This window comes from Apteryx rowi, unplaced genomic scaffold (genome assembly GCF_003343035.1).
Source record: "Apteryx rowi isolate R43461 unplaced genomic scaffold, aptRow1 scaffold_38, whole genome shotgun sequence".
NCBI lineage: Eukaryota > Metazoa > Chordata > Aves > Apterygiformes > Apterygidae > Apteryx > Apteryx rowi.
The window spans coordinates 2,162,507-2,187,693 of NW_020450307.1; the positions used below are offsets into that span (position 1 = coordinate 2,162,507).

At 40.1% G+C, this 25,187-nt stretch overlaps 2 protein-coding genes across 2 annotated transcripts in view; both read right to left on the minus strand.

Annotated features, from left to right (window-relative positions):
• The window catches only part of TMEM201 (transmembrane protein 201), a 33,571-nt gene extending 28,813 nt beyond the window's left edge, over positions 1-4,758 (minus strand). The window contains exon 1 of the mRNA XM_026073983.1: positions 4,723-4,758. Within this exon, the coding sequence (XP_025929768.1) occupies positions 4,723-4,736 (14 nt within the window). The 5' untranslated portion in view covers positions 4,737-4,758. The remainder of the gene's footprint in view (positions 1-4,722) is intronic.
• SLC25A33 (solute carrier family 25 member 33) lies at positions 4,515-19,324 on the minus strand. Its single transcript, XM_026073984.1, has 7 exons — positions 18,634-19,324; positions 15,556-15,735; positions 11,715-11,792; positions 9,766-9,866; positions 7,518-7,584; positions 5,914-6,197; positions 4,515-5,076 (listed from the first exon to the last, which is right to left on the minus strand). Exons 1-7 carry the CDS (start codon positions 18,654-18,656, stop codon positions 4,874-4,876), a joined length of 936 nt encoding a protein of 311 aa, XP_025929769.1. The 5' UTR covers positions 18,657-19,324; the 3' UTR covers positions 4,515-4,873.
• Positions 19,325-25,187: the final 5,863 nt, after the last annotated feature.

A 25,187-nucleotide genomic window follows, 5' to 3' on the forward strand; every position in this document is an offset into this window, starting at 1 on the left:
GGGGGGGGGGGGAAAGCAGCCTTTTTTGTTGTTTCGATTTAAACGCGGGCCCTGCCGCAGCACTGACTCCTCCCGCTACAGGAGCGCTTCCCGCGGGGAGCGGTCGTGGCTGCCACCCACCGGCGGCGTGAGCGAGCTGGGAGGGGAGACGCGAAAAGCGGCTAATACAGCGCGGCTGCACGGCCCCGGTCCTAGGAGAGGGGAAGCTGCTCCGAAAAGGCTGCTTAGAACAAATCTCTACCCAAAACTGTCTCCCCCGGGACTGCTTTTACAAACGAAGCCAGATTTTGGACACAAGACACCATCTACAAGAAGGCAGCAGACTGGCAACTAAACTGAATACAAGCTTTTAAGCAAGGGTGGTGGTGGGGAAACCAAGGATTACTGATCAGGGGATTACAAAACTGAAAAGGGCAGCAAAGTTTGAGGAGGAGGCAGCAAAATATGAGCCCATTCCAAGAGAAGAGATTCCTTGGCAGGATGCAATTGCCTGGTATCACTTTAGTGGTACTAGTACCACCTAGTTAACTGCAGAAAGTGAAAGGGCCTTCCAAGGATGCGACAGGAGCCTTCCCAGTGGTTTTAGAGCACGGGTTATCACCCTTCTGCGGTCCCTGCTCAGCTTTACCCAGTGAGCCACGTGCTGCAGATACCATCTCCCTTCAGCCAAGGGGTAGTTATGTCAAGCGGAGCATGAATTGAAGTGGAGGGCTTTCCGGGAGCTTGTTACCTGCGAGCCAGAGGTCAAGGGCTGCTGCTCTAGGCTTCCACTCTCCCTGGTTACGTGGATGAACAACACAATTTTGCAGAAAGCTCTCACGTCCCCAGTGTGAGTAGTTCCCAGGCCAGGCTCGTTTAGAAGCTCTCCCCTAGAAAACAAAGCAACACTTACCTGTTCACGCTTTACCGCTCTCAGCACACGCTGATGGGATTCGCTGTTCTCACAGAACTGGAAGCTGCTGGTGGTTTGACACGAATGCCCTGCGTTTGCATGAAGGTAAGAGGTAAGCCCTCTCCAAAATATGAGACTGACCCTGCCTCAAATTGCACAGCTGTTTTCCTGGTAAAAAAAACAAAAAATCCTCAGCACCACAGACAGAAATGGCTTAAAATTGAGGGGAACCAAGTTGTCTCAACATCATGTTTTAAAAAGCTCAAACTGATCATGGAGTCCTGTTTAAACTAAAGCAAAAAGCTCTTCATAGACAAGTATTTATACTGGAAGTAAGCTGTATTTTTAAACTTGTCTCAAGTGTGGTTGGGGTCCTAACTGTCCTATCTCTGGCTCCACAGATTTAACTGTGGAAAAGAGTTACATAGAATAACAGTGATTATTTCCTCTCGATAAAAGGAATGGGCACCAATTCTTTCCATGTCTTTCCTCCATTGTTTGGCTCAATTATTTAGGGGTTATTTTATGAGACCAAATGATAGGGAAGAGCAACCCAGTCATCTGGCACATCAAGCCCTTCTGCAGATCCTCCAAACCTTGTGTATTTGAAAGCTTGTCTGTTCTACTTACATAATCACTGCCTCTCTTCCCAACAACTGCGCCTGTACTATCAGTCCAACCATAGATGCATTACTGTGTACCAGAGTTTCCTACTTAAAGGAAAAAACAACTTTAAGTCCTGATAAGGGGCGCAATCACAACACAAATAAGTATCACAGCAATCAGTAGATGCAGATAATTTTGAGGGATATCAAGGCAATTATGGATACCAAAGGGAAGCTGTTAAGTTTTATAGTGAAAGGACCCCAGAAGACTAATACCTACATCTTCAAATAAGAAACAGTACTAACAGATACTAAGAAATACTTCCAGAGCTAAATTAGCCAACATGAATAGCTCAAACTACTGTAACAACAATAATTTGTAATTTGAATTTAAACATTCATTTATGAACAGCAGCAGACTTGATCACAAAGTTTCCATTAACTTTACCAGGACCACTTCAGATTAGACCAAGGTTTCATCACCTGAGAATTAGCTTACAAAGAACCTAGAAGTGAAGCTCAAGCCTGGAGGGTAACCGTCCAGGAAAACCTAACAAGTGACCAGTTAATCTACTTCCCATGAAATTGACTTTCTGGGAAAGTTGTATAAGTGACATGGACAGTGAAAAATGCTTTAAATTTTTCTTTCAAAACCAAAAAGAGGTTGGTTATTTTTAAATTCAGATATCCCTTTGGAAAAATTATTCCCAAACCTTCCCTCTGGTAACAGGCTTATTCTGTACTCAGCGACATCAATGGGACAGCTCACAGAACATGAGCTAAATGTGTTAACTCTTTACAGGGTTAAGGAATTAAGATTTAGTGAATTTTTAGGATTCTGGCAGAGAGAAGGAGAGAGGAATAAATTACACTAATTCAAAAATGCTGTTGGCTCCCAGTATAGCATATCAAATCCCCACCAAATTAAGATTGTCAGGGCTGGTAGCAAAGCTCAAAGAATATAAAAAAAAAATACATCTGAATTCTTGATTTTCTACCAGAGATTCAACTGGTGCAAAAATCTGCTTGCTTTCTCTCTTACCAAGTCCCAAACTCTTCAAAAGAGTCATTCAGTTCCCTCCCCTCATTCTCAAAAGGTGTCAGAAGTCCACACATTTCACTAATGCTGTAAAAGCAAGCCACAGTACTTAAAGTACAGAGGAAATACTAATTTAAGGAAGAAAATCTCAGAAAAAGTTAAAGCAGCAGCACAAGTGGCCTAGTTCTCAAAAATAGAAACCGCACTGTATGACAATTTCTGACTCCTATAAAGAGACTTTAAAGCTTTTGCTGCTCATCATCTCTATTTAAAAAAAATCATGCCCATTTTTAGTTACTCAACTGCTTCTTATTTTAGCTTAAGGGTGAAGTGTTATGTTCTCTTCTTTTCAGTGAGACATTGTAGAAATCGGTTATTTTTTGCACTGTTTTGCCTCATTATGAGGTATACACACACCCTCCCTACTCCCTCTTTGCACTGTGCTCCTCCATCACACCGATGTCATACTTGACACCAAGTACCAGTCACAGATAGGTTCTAATGAGAACAAACATGAAGGTTTGAATCCAGTTATCAACCCATTACATATCTACAACAAAATAATAGCCTGAAAACTTTCTCTTGTAAAAGAGAGCCCTACTCACTAGTAGGCTGCTTCCTAACGCTTTGCATGATCCTTCCAAGTCCAAACAACACCTCCGCTGTGTATGCTTCTTGAAGTCAAAGATGTCCATAAACACTTGTTTATGCTCAAGAACTCAACACCTGCTCAAGTCATGAGAAGCTTATTGTTCAGTTCAACAGCAGGGAAGACTGAAGCTGGGCTCAAATGTTGTAGCGTTTGTTTCAGCTGTCAAAGCAAATGACACTAATGAATAGGAGAGCATAGCATGGCCAAAGCAAAGCACAAATCTAACCATTTAAGTTCTAAAGTATTTTACTCCAGCTCTGTCAGGAATTAACATAGACAATACTTTCATCACAAGCTGTTGTTGCAATAGGAGTTGTAAAGGAAGCTACTAAAGAAAGCAGCACATTTTAATGTTTATGAAATTACTAATTATCTCAGGTATGCAATATATTTGGTTTATAACTGAAAGGTAAGAACTGTATCATGACTACTGTTGAAGAATACCCCTTTGATACCGTGTCTGTGGAGGAGAAGGCAGATACTGTAGCTGTGAGAAACAAATACAGGAGCTTTTCTGCACTACACCAGCAGCTTCTTCTTCTTTCCTTCAATATTGAAGCCAGTAATGATGTAAGGAAACTATTTACATAAGATTTGGACTTTTTCAGTGTTTATCTTAACTCCAGTGGCATGTCCATGAGATAACATCTCATTACCAACAGAAGCACTGCTCCACAAAAGGATATCGAGTCAAGAGTGATGGTTCTCAAACATCAAATTGTAAAGCAGAATCCAAAACTGAATTCATCTTAAAGTTTGGGTCCTATCTGATCCTCCCTCCCACTCTCTGTCCCCCTAACATTTTAGTGAAAATGTAACACAGAGGAACTCAGAATAGTAAAAGGCTGGGGTCAGGATACATGACCGAGCTGCTGCATCTCATGGAATTTCTACATCACTGCCAGGCCACAAGCACCGACTGTCCTTATGCTCTCAGCCCTTCACAAACGCAAGGCCTAAGAGCAGTCAGTCATGAGAGTTCAATTTACACACAATAACTCAAACATGTATCTAAGTCCATAGGTGCACACAGTACTGTAAGTAATTAAGTTTTACTGAAGAGCCTCCCACAATTACATTTCAGTGATGTGCCAGTGCAGGTGGCTTTTCTAAGAGATTCTCATGTGAACACTTCAAACTAGAGAAGAGTTACAAAGTTGTCCCACTTGGACACCCCAAGAAGTTCCCATAGCAATGAATATGATGCACCTTGAATAAACAGTGAAGAAATCTAAGTTATTTGGGCATTAGGCTATTATAGTGCTAAAAAGCGACAGGACACCAGTGGTAGGAAGCCCGAGTTTCAAATTTTCAAACCAGTTCCTCTTCTGTTTTAATATAGTTTTAATGAACATCAGTCCAAGAGATCACTTGATAGTACAAGGTACATTCCTTGACCACATATGGCTGTGCTTAAGGAAAAAGACAAACATATACTTAAATTAAATAGTGTAATTTAATTTAGTAGCTGTTTAGTTTTTATCATTAAGTTAAAAAAAGTTATAATTAACTATTAACGTTAATGAGTTGAGACCTTTCAGAAAGCATGAATCCAAAAGGAAAATATCCAGCAGGTAATCAGAGACTCATAGGTTTTCGCCAGCGCTGCCACCTGCAGTCTCTTAAAGGACTATTTGTTCAGTGAAGAAATTGGTCTACAGTCCATAACCATAGTCTTGGTTCTGCTACTTTGCATGGTCTTCTAACAAATACACAATTAACTCGTAGGTGGACAACACAATGGCTGTGTTTGGTATCTGCCGGATGAGTTGGGCAAAGAGTCCTCTATAGAAAGCAAGATAGCCTTCCTCACGTGCTACCAGACGTGCTGTCTGAATGAAAGTCTTGTATTTAGTGCCTTCTTCTCGCAGCCGTGTCCGTATGACCTCTGCAGAAAAGTGAAAAAGAGCCCAAAGTTAATACAACTTAAATCTTCCCATTGAGAAACATGCCAAGACCACAAAAAAGCATGCACAGCCCAGGGTCACCAAAACCTTCCTGACCAGTGGTCTGCCAGGCAGTACTTTCAGCCATGGAATCCTGGATACATCGCCCTTTGGGCAAGGCTGAAAGTTAAAGATGAGTTCCCTTTCATGGGGAATGAATGGATTACTTGCTCATTCAAGCGTCTATAGAACTAAATTTGCTCATATAGCTGATGTCTCTTTCTATATAACCATGATGACATTCACACCTATCCAAACACAATAATCTTGCTCACACCACAAGTGTTTCCCACCACTCTGCATGCACCCTTTTTCTGTTCTCATTGCCTCAGTATGTGAATTCAGATAGCAAGATCTTCAGAACACAAACCTTCACCTATTTCTTCTGCAAAAAACTTACTTTCACACACTGTACAGCACTATTCTTCAGTCCTTCTATAAACTGAAATATATACATGCTTGCAGAGTCCCAAGCACAGTGGGGACATAGCTAGAGAGGTTACTAATGAGAATTGAAGTCAAAGGCATCCAATTTCTTTCTTTTTTTTTTTTGTCTTTTCTGAGCTGTTTTTAATCAGGAAGTCCAAATCACTAATAATGTGGCTAATCAAGAATAATGGGACCAGTACTGAAAATACTAACGTATATACAAACACCATTGTAATATGCATTTGGCCATTGAAACGAAGAAGAATTTTACAGCCCTACAGATCATCATTCAGCTCGAACTAAAGGCAACAGCTGTTTTACTGCACTCATAAATGGAAAAGTGAACATACCGTGTGGATAAGCAATGCAAGAAGCACAGCCCTTGGAAACAGCAGCAGCAAACATCAGTCCAAAGAAGTTTGTGGAGTTCCTTTCGGTCCCATTAGTAGGAGAAGGGGGCAGCTGGACTTCCTTTAAGTGCTTTTTTAAGCTTTCATAAATAGCAAAGCAGATAATGGTCTCAGAAATCCCAGCATAGGAGGCAGTCAAGCCTCTATAAAAGCCACGGATACCTTCTGTCTGGTAAACGTATCTAGCACACTGCAAAGCATTCATTGGCTTTGAACCCCTGACTCTAAAAAACAAATACAAAAACAAAAACAGAGCACATGATGAATCCAGATACAGAATTAGGATAAAAAAACTCATGGCTTTCAGTATAGCTTTTGTAACTGCACAAATGGTTCTCTGCTTAGTTTTACTCCAAAAATCTTCTAGAAATGCTGCGTAGAGCAGGACCATCATGCTAAGAGCACGCACTTGGCTTTTCTAATCCACTAATACATACTTATGATAATTCTTAGAGCTCCAGTCCTATCTAGTCTGTCACAGTTCACCAGTGCTTTAAAAGACAATGAGCACTGAAGACACACTACTTTATTAGCCGGCAATTCCCTTTAGGGCCATCTTCAGCAGGCCAAGAGACAGGTCTCCTACGTGAGAAATGATCCTTCGGCTTAAGAGGCAGCATTCAGTTCAAATGTACTACCCTGTGAAGTGCTAGAATTAATGCTTATAAATTATTTATAGATAGTAGTGTCTTAAAGGATCCTCCTTATCTCACCTAACATGTCCTTGCAGAAAGGAATCTCCATAAATAACAGAGTCCCTCATTGCTTCAATATGCACCAGTGACCATGGATCACTGGACCAAAAATCTATTACTGTCAAATTCCCTCTCTGCCTCCAGGATGTATGGTTAACAGTAATACAATCCTGAAGGATGCAAGAGAACATTAAACCACTGCAATGAACTCTTGCGGCCTCTAGAATGTTTTATGAAACAAAACTAATCCTGCTTCATTAGAACTTTAAAAATATCACCCTTTCCGTTCACAGCTAGCTAGCTGTGCATTAATAACATTGTCATTTGTTGCAGTAATGCACATCTGTATGATCTAGGGCCAGTGCTAGTTGTGTTGCCAAGTGGGACAGACTGCAACCTTATGCTCTGGCTCCCACATGAGCTCATCTGACACTTCCATAGTCTCTATTACTGCTGTATCAAAGCACATCACAGTTCTTGATGTATTTATCCTCACCATCACCCATGAGGTACAGAAAATTTTGTAAGCAGGGATCTGAGGATAAATAAATTAATGCTATGCTCCAACTGGATTAAGATTTATGGTGAAAACAAACTGAACCCAACTCAGCACTCAAGGCAACTTATACTTTCTTCTCAGTAGTAACTCTGCATCAAATTAAAGTACAACACCCAGAACCTTAACCTTTAGTCTGGACAGGCAAAAGGATGGTGGCTTGAAAAGTAGATTGATTGTCAGGGAAACAGAGCAAAATCCACCAAGGAATGAAGAGCCATGAGTAGAAAGGTCAAAGTTTGGCTTTCCAGAGCCTCCCTTAGCCATCCAGTCTCTCTCAATCAATTACTTACTTCCGTTCTAGCTGCATTCTGGTTTTCACCATCCATATGGGATTCATCAGGGAATTTGTGATAAAGGCTAAAAGAGAGAAAAGAAAAACAAAATATAGCTGAATCTAGGCTGATGTACTGCAGTGGCAAATATGAACCTTAGGAAATATTAAAAAAAATAGGAACATAGGAACCAATATGAACCTCCATTTCACAGTTCTATTTACCAGCTCTATCCAGAGGTTTCAAAAGACATGCAGGTTTGTAGCTTACAACCCCTTTCTTGCCAGAGGATGATGTTACATTAAACCTCAGAAGGCACTGACCACTTGCCTTGTAATTTCTTATAGGATGCTTCACTTTTGCACCTGGTATCGATATGTACTTCATGTACCTGAAGACTGCTGTAGACAAGGTATCTTATTTACTGACTGGGGTTTACAGTAAGAGATGAAAGGAAATCCATGGAGAAAATACATGTGCATTAGGTTTTTTGTTCCCCCCCGCCCCCCAAGGCTCTAGGTGGTGCCATTGAGCCATCTCATTAACAAAACCCACCCATATTTAAAAAGGATAGTTTGGAGAGATTGTTTTTAATGATCACTCTGGTGACTGAAGCTTGAACTAGCGGACGTCTCCTACAGTAATTTTCCTACAACAAACAACTCTCCCCGTACTGGGAGAAAAAAAAATACAATAAACCAGAACAATTTGACTAAAACAGTATCAAAGTTTTGCTGATGTCTATCAGTATTTTCTTATTGGTTAGAAAAATATTACTGTAACATTTCAGTCAGAAAAAAGCTTATTCCAAATTTAAAAAAACCCAACAACTTAAAAACATTTTTAAAGTGTTGAACACTTTTATAAATAATACAGTTTCTCTGAACAAGGTAAGTTAGGAGCGAGTAAAGTCCTGGGATTGATCTCTATGTGAAATCTGTCTTTGGCTTCCTCCAAAAGCTGATTTTTAATATACTTCCAGTAACACTCAAAGGGTCACTGTCCTTTAGACAGGTGGGCATAAGGACACACTGCTAGTCAATGTTCTGTAGCTGCAATACTTTGTCTATAGGTTCAAGTTACTCTTATCGGAAAATCTCAGTTAAAAAAACCCACCCAAACACTTGCCTATAGTTTCAGCTGCTCTGCAGTACTCAGTGTGGACACAGCACCGAAATGTCAAGTCTGTTCCCATGCAAGAGATATAAATAAGACTGCTATAACTCATTCACAGTGGTACTATTAGACCCATACAAAGCAGTGAGCCAGCAGAGTATCTCTGTATTATCTGTTGGATATGCTGGCACAAATCTCTGCTAAGACCAAACCAAGCGGATTTCCAACTCCAACAATATGTCTGTAGTCAAACTGCCTTATTGCTTCAGGCAGTGTTCACATCCAGCAAGGCTCAGAAATTAGGGACATATATATCAATATCAGGCTCTTCTGCAAAGCCTGTACATGCCTTCCCTTTGCCCCTCAAATACTTCTGAATGACTTTTTGAAGACATACTCAAGGCTTCCTACAACTACATTACATAACAAACACATGCAAAGCCTTTTATTATAAACTCCCCTTTGGATTGCACTGATACTTGGTTATTTAGATATTATAGAAAAGCAGATTTACTTTTTTAGTAACGCTATGAAACACCAAATTCAGTTCTTCAGAAAAGCGTTCCTTAACAGTCCCTAGACAAGCTTGCCAAGTACTCCCATGTTGTTTGAGAGGGCTGGCAGTTTCCAGCCTAGCAGGTTTTATTTTTAAATAGTCTCTGAACTTTGGCTCATTAGGAGTGTCTTTTGTTTTGCGAACTCAGTCACCTCTCCTGATCTCACCCTTTTATAGGGATCATTGCTGGACATATTTCTTAGAAAGAAACTCTTTCCACACCTTGCAATAGATTCTAATAGCTCCTGGCACATACAAGACCAAGTATACATTTCCAGAATGAGCCACATACTGGCCTCTGAACTCATTCATATACTAAAATTATCCAGAACTCTCACAGTAAAGACTGACCTATTAGCCTAGGTCCTTTACAGACTGACCATAAGTCCAGTATCTGCCTTATTCTACTCATTTTCCAAATACTGCAAGAGAACAAGTCTTGTGGCAATAACAGCTTTGAATACATTCTTTAAATAATTAAGGGGTATCTCAGAGCCACGCAGACACCAATACATGTATAGCCTGCTATTGGGGGGTGGCTGAAGAACATGGTATTGCTGCAGACCATTTGGAAGATGAATTACTAATACATACCTGCAGAACCTGCAGAGCAGATGTGCACGATGTTGCTGTTGGGCACAAAGATGCCATTAAATCGCTCTTTGGCTTTGGAGTAGCATGCAAAATAGACAGCCCTGTGCAAGAAAAGGAGGGAAGGGGGAAAGCAATCTAATACAGAGGACATCAAATTAGATACATTGCCATCTTCCCCTCTCACAGCTTCCCCCTCCCCCCCAATAAAAAAAGTTTGCCAAAGGGGCCTCCACATGACTGCTTCCATCTGCAAGGTCACAGGCTCTCTTTTGCTACACTGTAGTGCCACTGAGTTGACAGCCACAGTGTAGAAAGGTTTTATTTTCGCACAGAGTCTGAAATAGGAGGCAACATGGTCTCTGGACAAAGCCAGTTGAATTGGGTACTAACACCAGCTCTGGTTTTAAACATACTTTGTAACCTTAGGAATGTCACTTCCCTTCTCTGTGCCACGTTTTCCCTAAATTTGGTCAGAGCTGTAACTGACACAGGAGCATTCATGCTTTAAACACTTAACCCTGGACTGGAACGAAGAAGGGGCTTACATGCCTCAAATCTGTATGTAATGCATGTGAATAGACAGAAGCTCAGAGCAGGAACTGCAGCAGTCAGTATGAGTGAGAAGCTGCCTGAACTATGTTCAGAGCACAGCTCCTTGAAGGCAAATGCTAGAGAAAGGTGAAAGTTTGTGGAAAGTCTCAAAGTAGTAGCCACCAAGTACCTTATTTCAAGCTTAAGGAGGAATACAAAGGAACGCAAAAGAGGGAGCATGAGTCAGTTATGTGAAAAAGCGGACAGTCTTGGATTCAGATCCCTGCTGCAAAGACTACCTGTATGGAAACAGGATTCCCCACTTCCAGGTGAACATCCTACCTCCTGGGCTAAGACGCTGAAGAGGGAGCACATCACCCTTTGAGTTCCTTTTTAACTGATTCAATTTCAGGCAAACATCTGACTGTTTTCCAGATCACTAACAAGCTTTGATATTAGCTAGGCACGGAGCTCTTCATCCCCGCCAGCAATGGGACAATCACAGGTACATGTGGAAACTAAACACTAGGTGCCTGGAAGACTTCCAAATAAAAAAAACACTAGAGGTACTTTTTATTTATTTATTTATTTTAAGGGGACCTTTGAGGTTATGCAGCAGCAATGCAAGTGTGTGTCCCCATTCCCTCTCCCCGCTTTAGTTTTTCATCCGAGAAAAGTTTAGCCAATCAAGTCCCAGAAAGATACTCCTGTCTCCCCTGGCATCTGGCCCATACTCAAGTGTTTGCCAAACACTATGTATTCACAGGTAAGTGGTAGATCCTGTTAGAGAAATATGAACGTTAATCTACGGTTTTTTCTGCACCTACATTCTTCTGTTTTCCCAAGCATATGACCAATTCCCTGAGTCGCTGCAACAGCCACTTAAATGCCTTTAAAATATATTCTCTCTTTTAATACCAGGCTAAAACCTCTCCTTTTTTGAGGATAGCATCATATGACATAAGCAAATAGGGCATTCCACTGACAACAGAAAGCAGATATCAAAAGCAGCTAAGATAAATGCACAAAATTTAGACAACCCAATAAAATATGAAAAATCTGGCAGATACAGGTTTAATTGATAAAAAGACAGGCACTGACTTTCACACTATTCCATCACTTTTTCTGGGTAGAAGAAAGGAATGTTGACAAGAAATAGGTTCTGAATATATTAACTATTCATAAACATTACTGAAAAACAGTGTTATGCAAGTATAAAGTGGATTTATAATTATTTGTTGGCATATATACACCATGCAGTCTGAAACTGCTTCACAAACCTCAGTTTATAGACAGGATAATTTTGTCATCTGTTTTTTTTTTTTTTTTTACAGTGCATTTATTTACACTGCATTTGTGATGTAACATTTGGGTTGGTGCCTTTAAATGTGCCTTCTAGCAATAGTTTAACTATTTACCTTGACGGTGCAACTCCAACCAAGTTTGGACCCAGCCCTCGGAAGAGTGACCTTGGTCCTTCTTTTTCCAGAATTGACCTTAAACCAAAAACAAACAGGAAAAAAAATACAGTATTTGGGTTAAAAGTTGTATTTCTTGTTCTGGCACATAGCCAGGCAAAAAAACTATGCTAAAGAAATAAGTATTAATCTTGAACCTGTTAGCTCTTGGACCACATAATTTAATCGAAAATTAGCAGAATGAAACACTACTGAATAAAAGCCACTAAGCAGTAAAAACTTCAGTGCACTACAGGCAAATCTGTGTGTGCCACATGACACAGGGTTATAATTCCCATTCTTTGAAAGCTGTCAGGACCTGAATTAAAGAATTTTATGGGGAATGCAAGGCTAGTTGACTCTGATTTAAAAAAAAAGTATTTTTGGCATTCTCTGTATCTAAGCAATTCAGGAGGGGTTTTTTTCCCTGTACAGGGTGACAAAAAAGGAACCCACATCCCCTTCACAATTACTTAGTCATTTTTTTGTCTCCCCCTCTCTGTCCAGAGTGAAAGTTGCATGTCACAGCTGTACTATAATCTGTGTTTCACCAGGTAGTTTAGGGATAATTGTTTTGGTTTTGAGGGCATTCAAGAGTTCATATACATCCTTCCCAAGGAAACCCCAAATACAGAGGCACAGCTGCGAATCACTGTCACCGGACTTCTGGTCTAAAGAAGGGAAGACCAAATGGTGTTTTCCTGCAGTTTTGCAATTGCTACAACCCAGGTTTCCAAAGCCGTTTTCACCTGTCTTCTCCCACGCTTCAGAAGCCACCCTGAGCTGGGACTAACTACTGTGAAGGATATGAATTGTTTGGACAACTTCCCCAGTGGCTACCAAGCTTGGTACAATACTTTGCTCAAGTGCCTCACCAAAAAAAGACTCATCTTGTGCACAAGTTCTTTGCACTACTAACAGGAGACGTATTTACAAGGACTAAAACAACAGCCAAACACCAATAAATAGCCAAGTATTCATCTACTAGTGACTATCAGGTACAGTCCAGTAATCACCGGGATTTCTGTGCACAGCCTGTTAGGCTGCAGCCCTCTTAACTGAAATAAGACACGTCACATGAAAACTGTGCAAAAAAATCCAGATAACACCAGGATCCAGGGGTAGTTCACGTGCACCTGTTTGAATTACCCATTTTTCAGAGTTTGCTTTCTAGGTCATTAGCACTGTCAGGAATGTTCCCCTCAGATTCCAAAAACAAGCTCATTAGAAAGAAGAGGATATAGGAGCTTCTGAAAGACTTTTCCACAGCAGAGCTGAACTTTCTGTGTAAGCTCTAAGGCTGAGTGTCTCCAAGGAGACAGATCCACCAACTACTTATTCTTTGTCACTTAACAGTCACGACTGCAGTTTCCAGCTGGGGTGACTCATCAGAATCTTAAACGGATTAGACAAAAACAGCCTGTCCTTCTGGAGTGCTTTCTATTCAGCAGCAGGCTTAACTTGCTCTCCTGAGTACCTACTTTCTTTCCATTTACAGCAGCAAAGAGGCTTTGATATTCATCACCTCTAACTCTTTTGGAGCAGTTTTATATGTAGGGCTCTAAGGGCTGCTTCTTTAGCCATATGATTTTTCTAAACCAGAGGGCTTAAGTCAAATCCATTGCTTGATAATGCATGCATGACCAGGATTGAGAAAGGGGTACAAGAGGGTAAACTGCAAGAGACTTACTTACTCCTCTTCTAAAAAGTATTTTATCAGAAAGACCATAATCAATAGCGTTATCTGTACTTCAAGGACACTGCCTGCAATGAAATGACAAATAGTATGATTATCTTGCTCTCACTTCTTAACACTCTCAAGCAGGTAGGTAGAAAGCTTGGTGATATATGCAGCTGAACAATTCCTGAGGTAAAACGAAATCAAGATCACAGTCACCAAATTTAATGACCTTAATAACTGTATTGAAAGGTCGACCAAATCTTAACCCATTTGCTCTCTCCCCAAGAAGACAGCCTCAGAGAAAGAGATGGGGAGAGAGGATGAATTAAGAGCCTCATGCCTTGAGGTTATCACGTTCTTGTAATTACAGCTGCTTCAAGTTCAATGCTGCACAGTGAAAAGGTCGAAAGGGAAAGGAGAAGATGAAGTCAAGGCAACTGGCACTACCTTCCACTTTGAATCACGGATTGTTCTAGACTCACCTCTGAACAGAGGAAGGAGTGCTTGGCAAGGGAAAGAGTGTTGTTTACAAGAGAGACTCAAGTCCCAGAGTGACTCTAGCTGTCCAGTTCTTCAGAGAATTTGAGTTAGCACTGTACTGTTATATAACTGTGCAGCTTCACCAGGCAATCTGCCAAATGTATTCATCTTACATAAATCATTGAACCTGTTTTGCTAGTCAGTATTATCTTTGGCATTTCTACTACCTGATCTAAGCAGGACCTCTCTGCATCACCCTGCGGTGCACAATGATCCAAATCAACTCCTCATTCTGCTTGCTTGAGGTCTGAATCATAAGTTTATGCTGCTTTGATATATATTAAAAAAATAGTAGAGGTTTGGCCTTCAGAGTTGCTGGTAAGCTGCACAGCAGTTCTAAGCTAGATGATTTCACATTTCACTCTTTATGAATACACATCTGAAAAGGAAACAGCTGGAGCAGCAACTGCTGCAGTCTGAACTACAGAAAAGACTTAACAAAACTCATGAGTAACACAGATGTAGATAGGATTGATGCATAATAATTGGCTAAAGCAACATACTAACAGCAAACAGAAGACAGCTCATTAAATCAGATGTGGCTGAGGAAAACATGAATGCTCACAAGACCCCAATTAGACATTATATTTTAGAGACTGGTTTTGCAAAAAGTATCCTTCCTCCACTCCCATAAGTTTCAATTACAGATCACTCACACAAGAGTGCAGACAAACAATGTTTAAAATATATGGGATCATTTAGGTTGAAAGGAATCTTTGAAGGTTATCTGGTCCAAACCCCTGTTCAAAGCACGGGCAGCTTCAAAGATAGATCAGAGGCTGATATATATCACTAAGTGCAGAGAATTAGAATCCTTGTTACAATGCTTGTCCTTTAAGTTGAAGGAAAGGCTACAGGCTCTCACTTGTATATGAAACTCCGAAGAATGAGAACTTCAAGATAGGAATTAAAGCTTCCCTCCATCAACCAGGTAAATAGCATGGGCAGAAACAAGCATCTCTCACTAACTACTTAAAGCAAACTGGGAATGGCTCCAGAAAAGATAGAAGGATAAGGGTACATGGTTCATTCAGTCCTTCAGTCATTGTGCCAAGAATTAGCTTCGGCTAATAAGACTCGCCTCTTCCACTACTCAAAGAACACAGTAAAGTAAACATGGAAATTCCCAGTAAAAGACAAAGACAATTCCTGTGGTAAGAAAATGCCTTTCCTTTGGAATATTTTCTATGATAGTTCCTGCAAGCTGAGGTACAGATAAATACACAGGATATACTACAGACTCTTGATCCCTGTGATGTAATAACTACCAGAAAGCTTAAATCTGAAGAGCTGATTTAAAAATAACACTCCCAGACATTCATCCAAATCAATTCTCTTAGGAAAGCCTCTGAGTACTGAAAGCAAATTTCTGTGGAAGTTCAAAGAAACACACAGGAACCCTAAAGATTTATTTTTAAAAGAATAATTTATCATTCCACTGCTGAATGCATAAGCCCAACTGACAGGCATCCTTCCAGTGCGAGTCTGAAGCAAAATTTGCATTCCATGTTTGTACAGAGGAATCCAAATTCAGCTCACTGGTGTCAGGCAACACTGACTGACAGGAGGAGCAGCACTCACTTGAGAACTCTGAAGAGCCCTGGTGATACAGATGTTGGCCTGACCATTCCTTCCCCACTGATGGTCCCCAGCTGGACTTGAGGGTAGTAGACAGCCCGGAAGGCTAGCTTTGAAGATTGGAGCCTAGTCTTTATTACTTCCAAAGGACAAGTAAAGATGGCACCAACCGTTCCTCCGCATCTGTAAAAGACAATGTAAACAGAAGACAGTTTCAGGGAAAGGTAGTTGCACAGATGTGTCAAATCACAACAGCATGAAGTATAAATAAAAATTGAAGATTTGACTCTGCTCTGCACTACTGACAAATAATTAGGATGCCGGGGGGGGGGAGGGGTGCGTTTCAGCATCAGGCAAGGGAGATTGTTCCCAAGCTTTAGGGGAGGGGAGGGAAGGTCGAGAAATTATGATCACGTGTACTGACTGGAGGGGGACAATAAAGGCAACAAAACAACAAAAATCCATGACTGATCATTTGGTGGCCCCATGTTCTGACAGGATTTGGAATTCTGCCTGTAAAAGCAGAGGCACCCACGCTCTAGAGGGTGTTGGCCTAATACAGACATATCCTTGGATGGATTTTTCCTATGGGAAGCAGGAAGCTAGCGAAAGAGGACAAGCCATTGGGGATTAGGACACTGTAGGCTGAAAACACAGCAATAGAATTCTTCACCATTTCAATACTTAAAAGGACTGTTTACAGAAACAGTAAATATCAAAGCTACTCTTCCAGATTAGACAGGTTATATTAAAAACATCAGATACCAACATATTTTTGGTTGGGGGGCACAAGGAGGAGAGGAAGGGTGGGAGAACAGCATAACTGGGCAGAATGACAGGCTAATATGGATAAGCAGAATTCTCATACTCAGATAAGAGAAGCACAGATATAAAATACATACGTTAAGAAGAAATCACAGAATCACAGAATGGTTGAGGTTGGAAGGGACCTCTGGAGATCATCTAGTCCAACCCCCCTGCTCAAGCAGGGTCACCTAGAGCATGTTGCACAGGATCACGTCCAGGCGGGTTTTGAATATCTCCAGAGAAGGACACTCCACAACCTCTCTGGGCAACCGGTTCCAGTGCTCTGTCACCCTCACAGTGAAGAAGTTTTTCCTCATGTTCAGATGGAACTGTGTGTTTCAGTTTGTGCCCGTTGCCTTGTGAAATAAATGATCCTGTCCAGCATAATGACCATTCCTTCATCTAAATCTCATATTTGAAAATAAACTCACTAGGTGGCTGAAAGAACTGAAGTTATGGTTTTCATAATCGCATTTAACTTGGTTTGCCCACTGTCTTTCCAATACTGCCATGTCTTACAGTTGTAGCTCTTCACATTCAGTTCTTATTACTTCCTCACTGTTTTCATCTTTTCTGTTCTTGTGCTTTTTCAACATCTTTCTTTAACCCATGCCTACCCCCTGTAACCAGATAGTACAGAAAGAGAAACAACATGGCTTCCAGCCACTACTTATTGTTATGAACTCTCCCAACTCACACTCCTGACATGGAGACCTACTGTAAAAATAGGTTTCAAGCACATTAGAAAACAAACAAATTTGAAACAGTATGGAGAACTTTCAGGTGCATTTTTTTACTCCAGAGCTCATTATCCTTTACCTCACTGCTTCATACAACAAACCAAGTGTTCTGTACCACATTGTGCAAGAACAAATTTCCAGTTAACTCTCCTATTGCACCTTTCCTAAGGAAGGCTTAGGTTGCCAGTGAGGATTGCATGTCAATTTGATGATTACTGAGATTTGGATGTGATCTGAATGTCCCAGGATAGTGAGGGAGAACCACCAGCAGCAGTGACATTTACCAGTAGTGTCAAAACAAGCTACAACAACCTTTCTGAAATAAAACTGGTATTAGATACCACTGGTGTTCACCACCGTTGCCCTAAGGTAACAAGCAAGAGAGCAAAGCTGGGAAGTTCCTAAAGTTAGCAAACTGGCTGTATGAAAGAGTTCTAGATTTATTACAAAACAACAGGTTGTGCTTCATGTTCTGGGGCAAAAACCAAAGGTGTAGCGTTAGAGTTCTCTGTTCTGCTGCTATAAAGGCATATGCTCATCTTAATGTAATTCTGAGACTGTGCCTCAGAAAAGCATACTGTGCCAAAAAAGATGCATGGGTTCCAATTTTCATTTTCATCACTGGTCTGGAAAATGAATGGTCAAACCATTTCTCTCTCTGCCACTGTTTCTCCTTTGGCAGAAGGGTTACTTATATACCAAACTTCACAATTAAAAAACAATTGCAAGGTTGGCTGGAAACCACTATACCTAAGTTCTGCTATCAAACAAGTTAGGGTTTAGGAAGACTTAACTCAAGATTTCAGTTTTTATAAGGGCATTTACTACAACTGAACCTAGTGGCAAGGAACTGTTTTCTTTGTTTACACAAGTGTTGAAGTATGTTATTCCTTCAAGAAGCTGTGTTTGTGATTTTCCTTAGAAAACAACATGAGTCAAAACCCTAACTCTTTGATGTTAATGTGAGATTGTAGTTTAAGTATTTTTCCGTGGAGGGAGGAGGGGGAATCTATCCTATCCTTTGATTTATGCATAAAGAAGCATTGCTCGCTAGAGTCACAAGAAGTTTGCAGGCAAAAGTTTGGGAATAGAGATCTATAAAAGGATATTAAGAGAGGTACATGCATATACTTTCTAAAGCCCTACCTATACCAGAACTGTTTTACTAGAAGAATCATTTTAAAACATAGGAAAAATGGCAATTAAACACTGCCCCCCCCCTCAAAAAAGAAGCTGTAAATACATACTATTTTATAAACGCTTTAACTGGTACAGCTTATTTTGCTTGCCAACACAGTTTGTCTTTTATCGAGCAAAAACAATTCTTTGCCAAAACCCCCAAACTCCTGCATTTACACTAATGGCCTTGCCACTCTAGCAGTACAAGCAGAAAAACAAAGTTTCTTTACAAAGATCAAAAGGACACCCCAGACCAGGCAGCCAGGGGAATACAGCTTCCTCACTAGGGTCTTCATGAACTGTAAGATTCTGTTCAAGCACATCATCTCAAACACACTGGTTTTCAGATACAAACATATTTAGCAGAAGAAATTCCATGTTCTACCAAGCCTGGCAATATGATTTAAAAGCATGCTTCAAATGAATTTCTTCTTTAAGCTCATGCTCCTTGCTCTTCCATGCTGAAAGAAGAAAAAGCTTAATCTATACTAGGAACAATCCATACATTTAAAGTGACAGATACTATGAGAAAAAGCTTTGCCTTCAGCCCTTTTAACCCCCTTAATGACTTTATTCAGCAGTCAAAGCTTAAGTTGTTTATGGAACTAGGTACATAGCAGCTGAAGTTGTCACTTAGATCAAAAATGACAGTGTTCACAGAGACCTTATCAGTCTTTGATTATTTTGTGTACTGAACCAGGGCTTGGACACAAGCCTTCTGTTCTGTCAGCACTACTCTGGGGAACATTGCTTCAGTGCATCCTTCTCTGTTTTGTTAGAAACATCTCATGTTGCTCACAGGCCTCTGAGATTAGATCTTGGAGGAACATAAGGGTCAGGAACAGCTTCTCCAGCAAAACTTTTGCTGTTCCCAGAGCTCAAACTTAAAGAAAGCAGATAGTGTTTAAGGATACCTCTTGTAGATACTCACCTGTCACCCTTCCCACTACTTACATACAATACAGACATAAGCCTGTATAATTAACACCTGAATCATCAACACATTCAAGTAAAAATAGTAAATTTGCAGGAGCTCTACAAAGAGAATTCGATTTCCTTAACTCCCTATTCATTTATCTACTAGCCCTGCACACCATGGTGTACTCTGTTTTCCATCCTCATTTATTTCATATTCATGAACATTAAACCAACAGTTTCCCAGTAACATTTCATAAATTCAGAACACAAATTCCATTACTGTTTATGAACTACAAGCTGCTTGGTCTAGAGTGACATCTCAACATACAATTTTCCAGCCGCTCTGGCAAGTTCCCCTCTGCATCATCTGCCCGCTTGCCTTCCTAGCCCACTCCTTTCCTTCCACCCTTTTATTCTGATAATCCAGTTAATTTATGCCTCCTTTACTATGTAAGTACTTCTGGGAAAGCACACATAATCCTCTGATATTCAACACAATGAGCTAGTATCTGCATCATCAGTTTTAACAGCTCAGAGTTAATGTTGTCAGTGTGACATTTGAGAAAAAAAAGCATTAGCTAACAAAGCAATTCTCAGAATGTCAACAGGGTGCGTAAGTTATATCCCTAATATAAATACTCAGCATATAGTTCAAGCAAGGACTTTGATGTATTGAACATCTTGTTCCAATGAGCTGATTTTCTTCCAGATGAGATTTCTATGCACTGTGTCCTGGTGTTGCTCTATTCCCTGGAAAGATGGCTGAAAATAGTATGTTGTGCATAAAAGACACACTTTATATTCCTAGGGTGTTCCAAGTGCCTGCATCTGGGAAGAAAGGAAAAACAACCAACCTTCCTGAGCTACATAAACAGCCCTAAACCATGAAAGATTCACCCTATGAGTGTGTAGCCAGATAAATCTGATTTTGGAAAATTTTATCCTGCAGTCAAGATAAAACCTCTAAGTCTTTGTACTGTTTAGGGCTAGATTTTTTTGTATACCAGTTGAAGAACTACAGTTCCAGAGATGATAAGCAGTGTTTATTGCACTCGCCTCTTGCAAAAATCCCAAAAGAGTGTTTAATCTGTTCTCAGTAAACAGAGAGAAACCTCCTCAGAAACAAAACAGGCATCTTCTACAGGTCACATGGCAAACATACAACAAGAAGTCCCCAGCTATGCTTTGCATGCATTACAGACGCACAAATCCCTTCGGTAGGATACATCTAACAATTCATCAGCTTTGGCCTGTCACACACAGCCAGAAAAACAGAATTTGTCCTTCAGGCTACAAATACCTCCTCTGGTTACAAGCTGGGCCAGCCATATATTGCCATTAGAGCAGTAAAATACAATTCTCTACTTTGTAATGTCCAAGCAGAGCAAGCAAGGAAACTCTTGGCCTGAGGATATGAAACATACTGAACTGCTTATGGAGATATACAGTGCAGAAAAATTGTTTGCTTATATAAAAAGCAAACATTCTGTTTAAAAGTCATGCCAAGGATTTTAATCTCAAAATCCAATTATTACTTGTTCTCTTGCTTCCCGCTTTCTATCTTTACAAAGTCCACCCCCAACATGCCAATGACCTGCATTCAAAATCAACTCTCAACACCCACTAGCACAATTGATATAGATGATGCCAAAAATCTTAACTAAGAGGAGTGATTTCACTGGGTTTAATCACTGAACCACACATGATGCTGAATAGAACAGGAGGCGCTGCAAAAATCATCCAAACCTTAGATGATCCTTCATTAGAGTACTATTGACTTTATCGAGATCACAAGGAAAGATGATTAACTGCTCAGCTAGAGGAATAATCACAACTTATAACCCAACCTGACACATTTTGCTGTCAGGTTATTATATTAATTATTAATATTATAATATTAGACCTGCTAGCTAGATTTTTTACGACATCATTTTCAAAGTTATAACATCCTGGAATAATTAAGATGCTTATTGCCTCTTCTGTTGACTTACTTTTGGAAATGGCACCCTCTGCATTATACATTTGAAGAAATTAATGCACATTTCAATAATTTAAAAAGCTTCAATACAAAGGCAATCCACTTTAAGAGCCACGCTCAACAATACACTTCAATTCCCAATTCACTTTTCATGGATCGCACTACATATTGCTTTGCATCTTTAAGCATCAAAACACACTTCATAAAAACATTTGGTGTTATCAACCAGATCCCTCTGATGGATTCAGATTTCAGCAGAGTTCCCAAACACAGCTGCAGGACTCTGCCCAGTGAATTCAGTGGCACAGCCAGGGGTACAGCTAAGTCAAGGTGCCAACAGTACAGGGTATTACCTGCTTCTTTAATCACTGACACAGGATCATGTCCACAAAGGTAGATCAAGGACATCAAGATGAGCAGTATATTCACAGCAAGTGCTACACAAGTTTTCCCCTGAGATTATATTTGCAACAGAAATTTCATTCTGCTTTTCTAAGAAATGGCACATGCTCTAGCACTAAATGCATGACAGAAGCAGTAAGGCAGGTTATGCCTTTGATATTTTGGTATTGCATCATTAAGAGCATAAGGAAAACAAGCTGCTGCATTCTCAGAAGGCATAGCAAGTTTTGTATCAAAACAAGTCAGACAGGTCTTTATGCCTCAATTTTGAGATATTAAGCATTCAATATATTTCCAGCTAATATCATCAACAATATATATCCTTATAAGCACTTACACTGTTCTTCAGTGTAAGTAATCTTCAGCTGATGCACTGTTAGGAAATACATAATGTACATGAGAGTCTAAACTAGATAGAGGGCTAGAAGACAGTAAATCCCATCATCAGCTCCAGTGGAAATCAGAAGCATGATTTTAGTCATACGAACAGCCCCTGCCCCCAGTTTGAACCAAATTGCTCAAGAGTAAACATCATGTTACCTGCATGAAATAAAGGTAACAGTTTGTTCTTAGCTTTTACTCTGCAGATATTGTGTCAGTTATATGAAGGGCACTGCAGCCTCTAAATACCAGTTCCTAGGAAATCCCTCTAGTAAACAGTATTACTCCAGCTGGAAAGACAAGAAAGTAACATCTCCTGAAGACAGGGCCAAAGTTTTTCCCAACCAAAAATTAGCAAGAACTGCACTGACTTCAGTAAATAAGTAGGAAGCCAGAATTGTAAACATGCTTAAATTTGTTGTGCGACTTAAGCATCATTCTCTTTGCTGCTTCCGAAATCCTCCCTGCCCTCAGAGTCATCTTCCCATCAACATCCCAGGACCTTTCATTTTGTTTCTATTAGTTCCTTTTAAGGCTCGCACTAATAACAGCAAGAGGAAACCAGTGAGTCTGTCTTCCTATAAATAACTGAGTTAATAAGAAGCTGCCTCTTTCAACAACTGGACAATGCATTCTAATAATTTATTTTGTCACTCCTAGCCTCTGTACGCCCTCTGGATGTGAAGATAATCTGAAGTAGGCCTGCCTTTTTTGTGCATACACAAGGATTTTGTACTACATCTTCCTAAGCTCTGATAAAATCCTCTTCCCACACGCCACCCCCACTTTCTAAGAAGCTATCACAATACCATTAATATATCACTAACAAAATTGTTTCAAGTGGATAAGTTGCTCTTGAACTGCAAAAAAATACTTTACAATGGAATGAAGCTTAGCATCTTGCAGAACTTAAGATGTTCTGAGCTTCCAATACTTTCTTCTGCAGGAGGGATGATTTTATCCATGGTCCTGGTTCTGCAAACAACTTTGTACCACAATGCAACCCATTTATTATGACAGGATTCCATGAATGAAAGTGCAAAGGTGAAGATGTTTGAAGGACTGAGGAAGGACCTGAATACAGACGAGAACTAGAGGACTAAACACCAACAGTTTTTTCTAAAATTCTTTGATGCTGTCCAAATACACACAACGTATCTCCCACTGTATTTCTTACGTGTAGAGAAAGAAGGTGTTTGAATAGCTTGGGCAGCTGCTCAGGTCTCAAAACTGATTTTCAATTTCTTGTTCTACCCAGCGAGACCTAGGAAGTCTGCATCTTATTTTCTCACTTGAAAAACAGAGATAATAGCATTAGTGGATATGTACACACAAGGGGTATGCAAGTTCAGGGCCTCAAACTGGGATCTCTCTGAAGTAAACATGTACACACAAATGTACACACACCCTTTACTTATGTAGCCTGAACACTTCAGCATTACCAGTTGCAAGGTGCTCTAACATAATCCTAAGCATCAAACAAGAGGTGGAAGGTAGGCAGTTAAAATCCAGAGCGCTTAAAATTGTATTAGGAATAATTACAATAGAGAGTAAACTCCCTTCCTTCTCCCTCCCCCATAAGCCTTTCTAGCTTGTTGATTTATCAAATTCAGAACTTTAAGTCTTTAAAAGCTGACATAAAATAAACCTATTCTAGAAAGAGAGGATGGAGGAAGAAAAAGATAGAAAAAGTGAATGGAAAAAGAAAGGATGAGCTCCCTGGAAAATGGAGAAGGCAGCTGCAGAGTGAAAACTGGCAGAAACACTGCACTGAGGATGAATGCAGGTGAACCAAATGAAATGTCCTTAGCCCCTGTCCAGCCAAATGACAGTGCTGGCCTCCATCTTCCTCTATTTTCATAGCCAAATACCTGGGTCTAGCGCAGATGTACCATTAGCAACAATCAGCAGCCATGCCACTATATAAATGCTAATAATTTCATGTTAGGTGGCCAAGCTACTCTACAGTAAAGAACCTTGGTGAATTTCTTAACGATGAGAAATGCCTAAGGCCAGTTCTCTTCCCTCAAAAGCACATGCTGAGCTGAAAGGACACTGTTTCCGCTGCTTAAACAGATGCTTCTGTGGCAGCCATAACAAGGTACTACTGACAGAAGAACCACAACACACTAGYGGGCAATTCCATCTTCACTCAACGCTGAGAAGACAGGGTATGTTCTCACCAACTAGTTTGATTGAGTCTTTCAACAATTAAGTCCTCTTTCAACAAAAAGCCAAATGTCAGAAGCCAAACAGAGACAACTAGCAGGTCAGCCATGTGATGAGGCATCAGTAGACAAACTAAATTTGCTGTCTCATTTTCCGTTCTGTAACATCGCCATAACATAAATGATGGTACACTCTTCTGTGTCTCTTTAAATAATAAGATGTTCAGAACAAAAATCAGCCCTACAATGAATCTTTGAAGGCCTATGTACCCCGAAAGACCACATCTCTTTCCCATGCTGTATTTTCATAGCTGCTTTAGAAATTAATCAATCTTATTCTAAAAGAGAGTGGTCAGGAGGATATTCTCTGTCAGGCTTCCCTTTTTTCTTCCCATGCACAATCCAAAACAGCTCAAAATTGACTTTCCAGGCATGCTACAGAAGATGTTCTCTCATTAGGCTCCTTAGAGAAGGCAGCAGGTGCACTAAATAAATACAGAAGAGGCTAGATTAAAATGCTGATGGGTGAGATGAGTTATGTGAGGACACCTAGAGTTCTGAATAAACACTGTAATTATCCAAACAATCTGCATACGTACATCCAGATCCAGTTTCTGTAGCAGGCTCAAGGCACTACTCTAACATAAACAAAGAAAAAAATAGATTACTTAAAACAATACATACTATTCAAGCCAGCAGAAGGGCAATGCCTCTGGAAAACTCTGCTTTGTTGGTTTTAATATTTATATTAAATGAACTTACTGTTCCAAAGAGATGTCAGAGGAGACTGAATTCTTCTGTTTAGCAATGGAAGAAATAATGATCCACTATTAAACACGTTAAATCTAGCAACCAATTTCATGTCAGCCTCTGAACTATTGTCAGCTGGCAAGTACTACTGAAGAATATTTTGCTATATAGATAGTTTAAGCTATTAAAAAAAAAAGATTTTTGATGATGACAGAAATAAGTGCACACAACAGTACTTACTATCTACATTGCAGATAATTTTTTCATATTTACACTATAAAATGATTTTAGTGGCCTTCTATTAAAGTTACT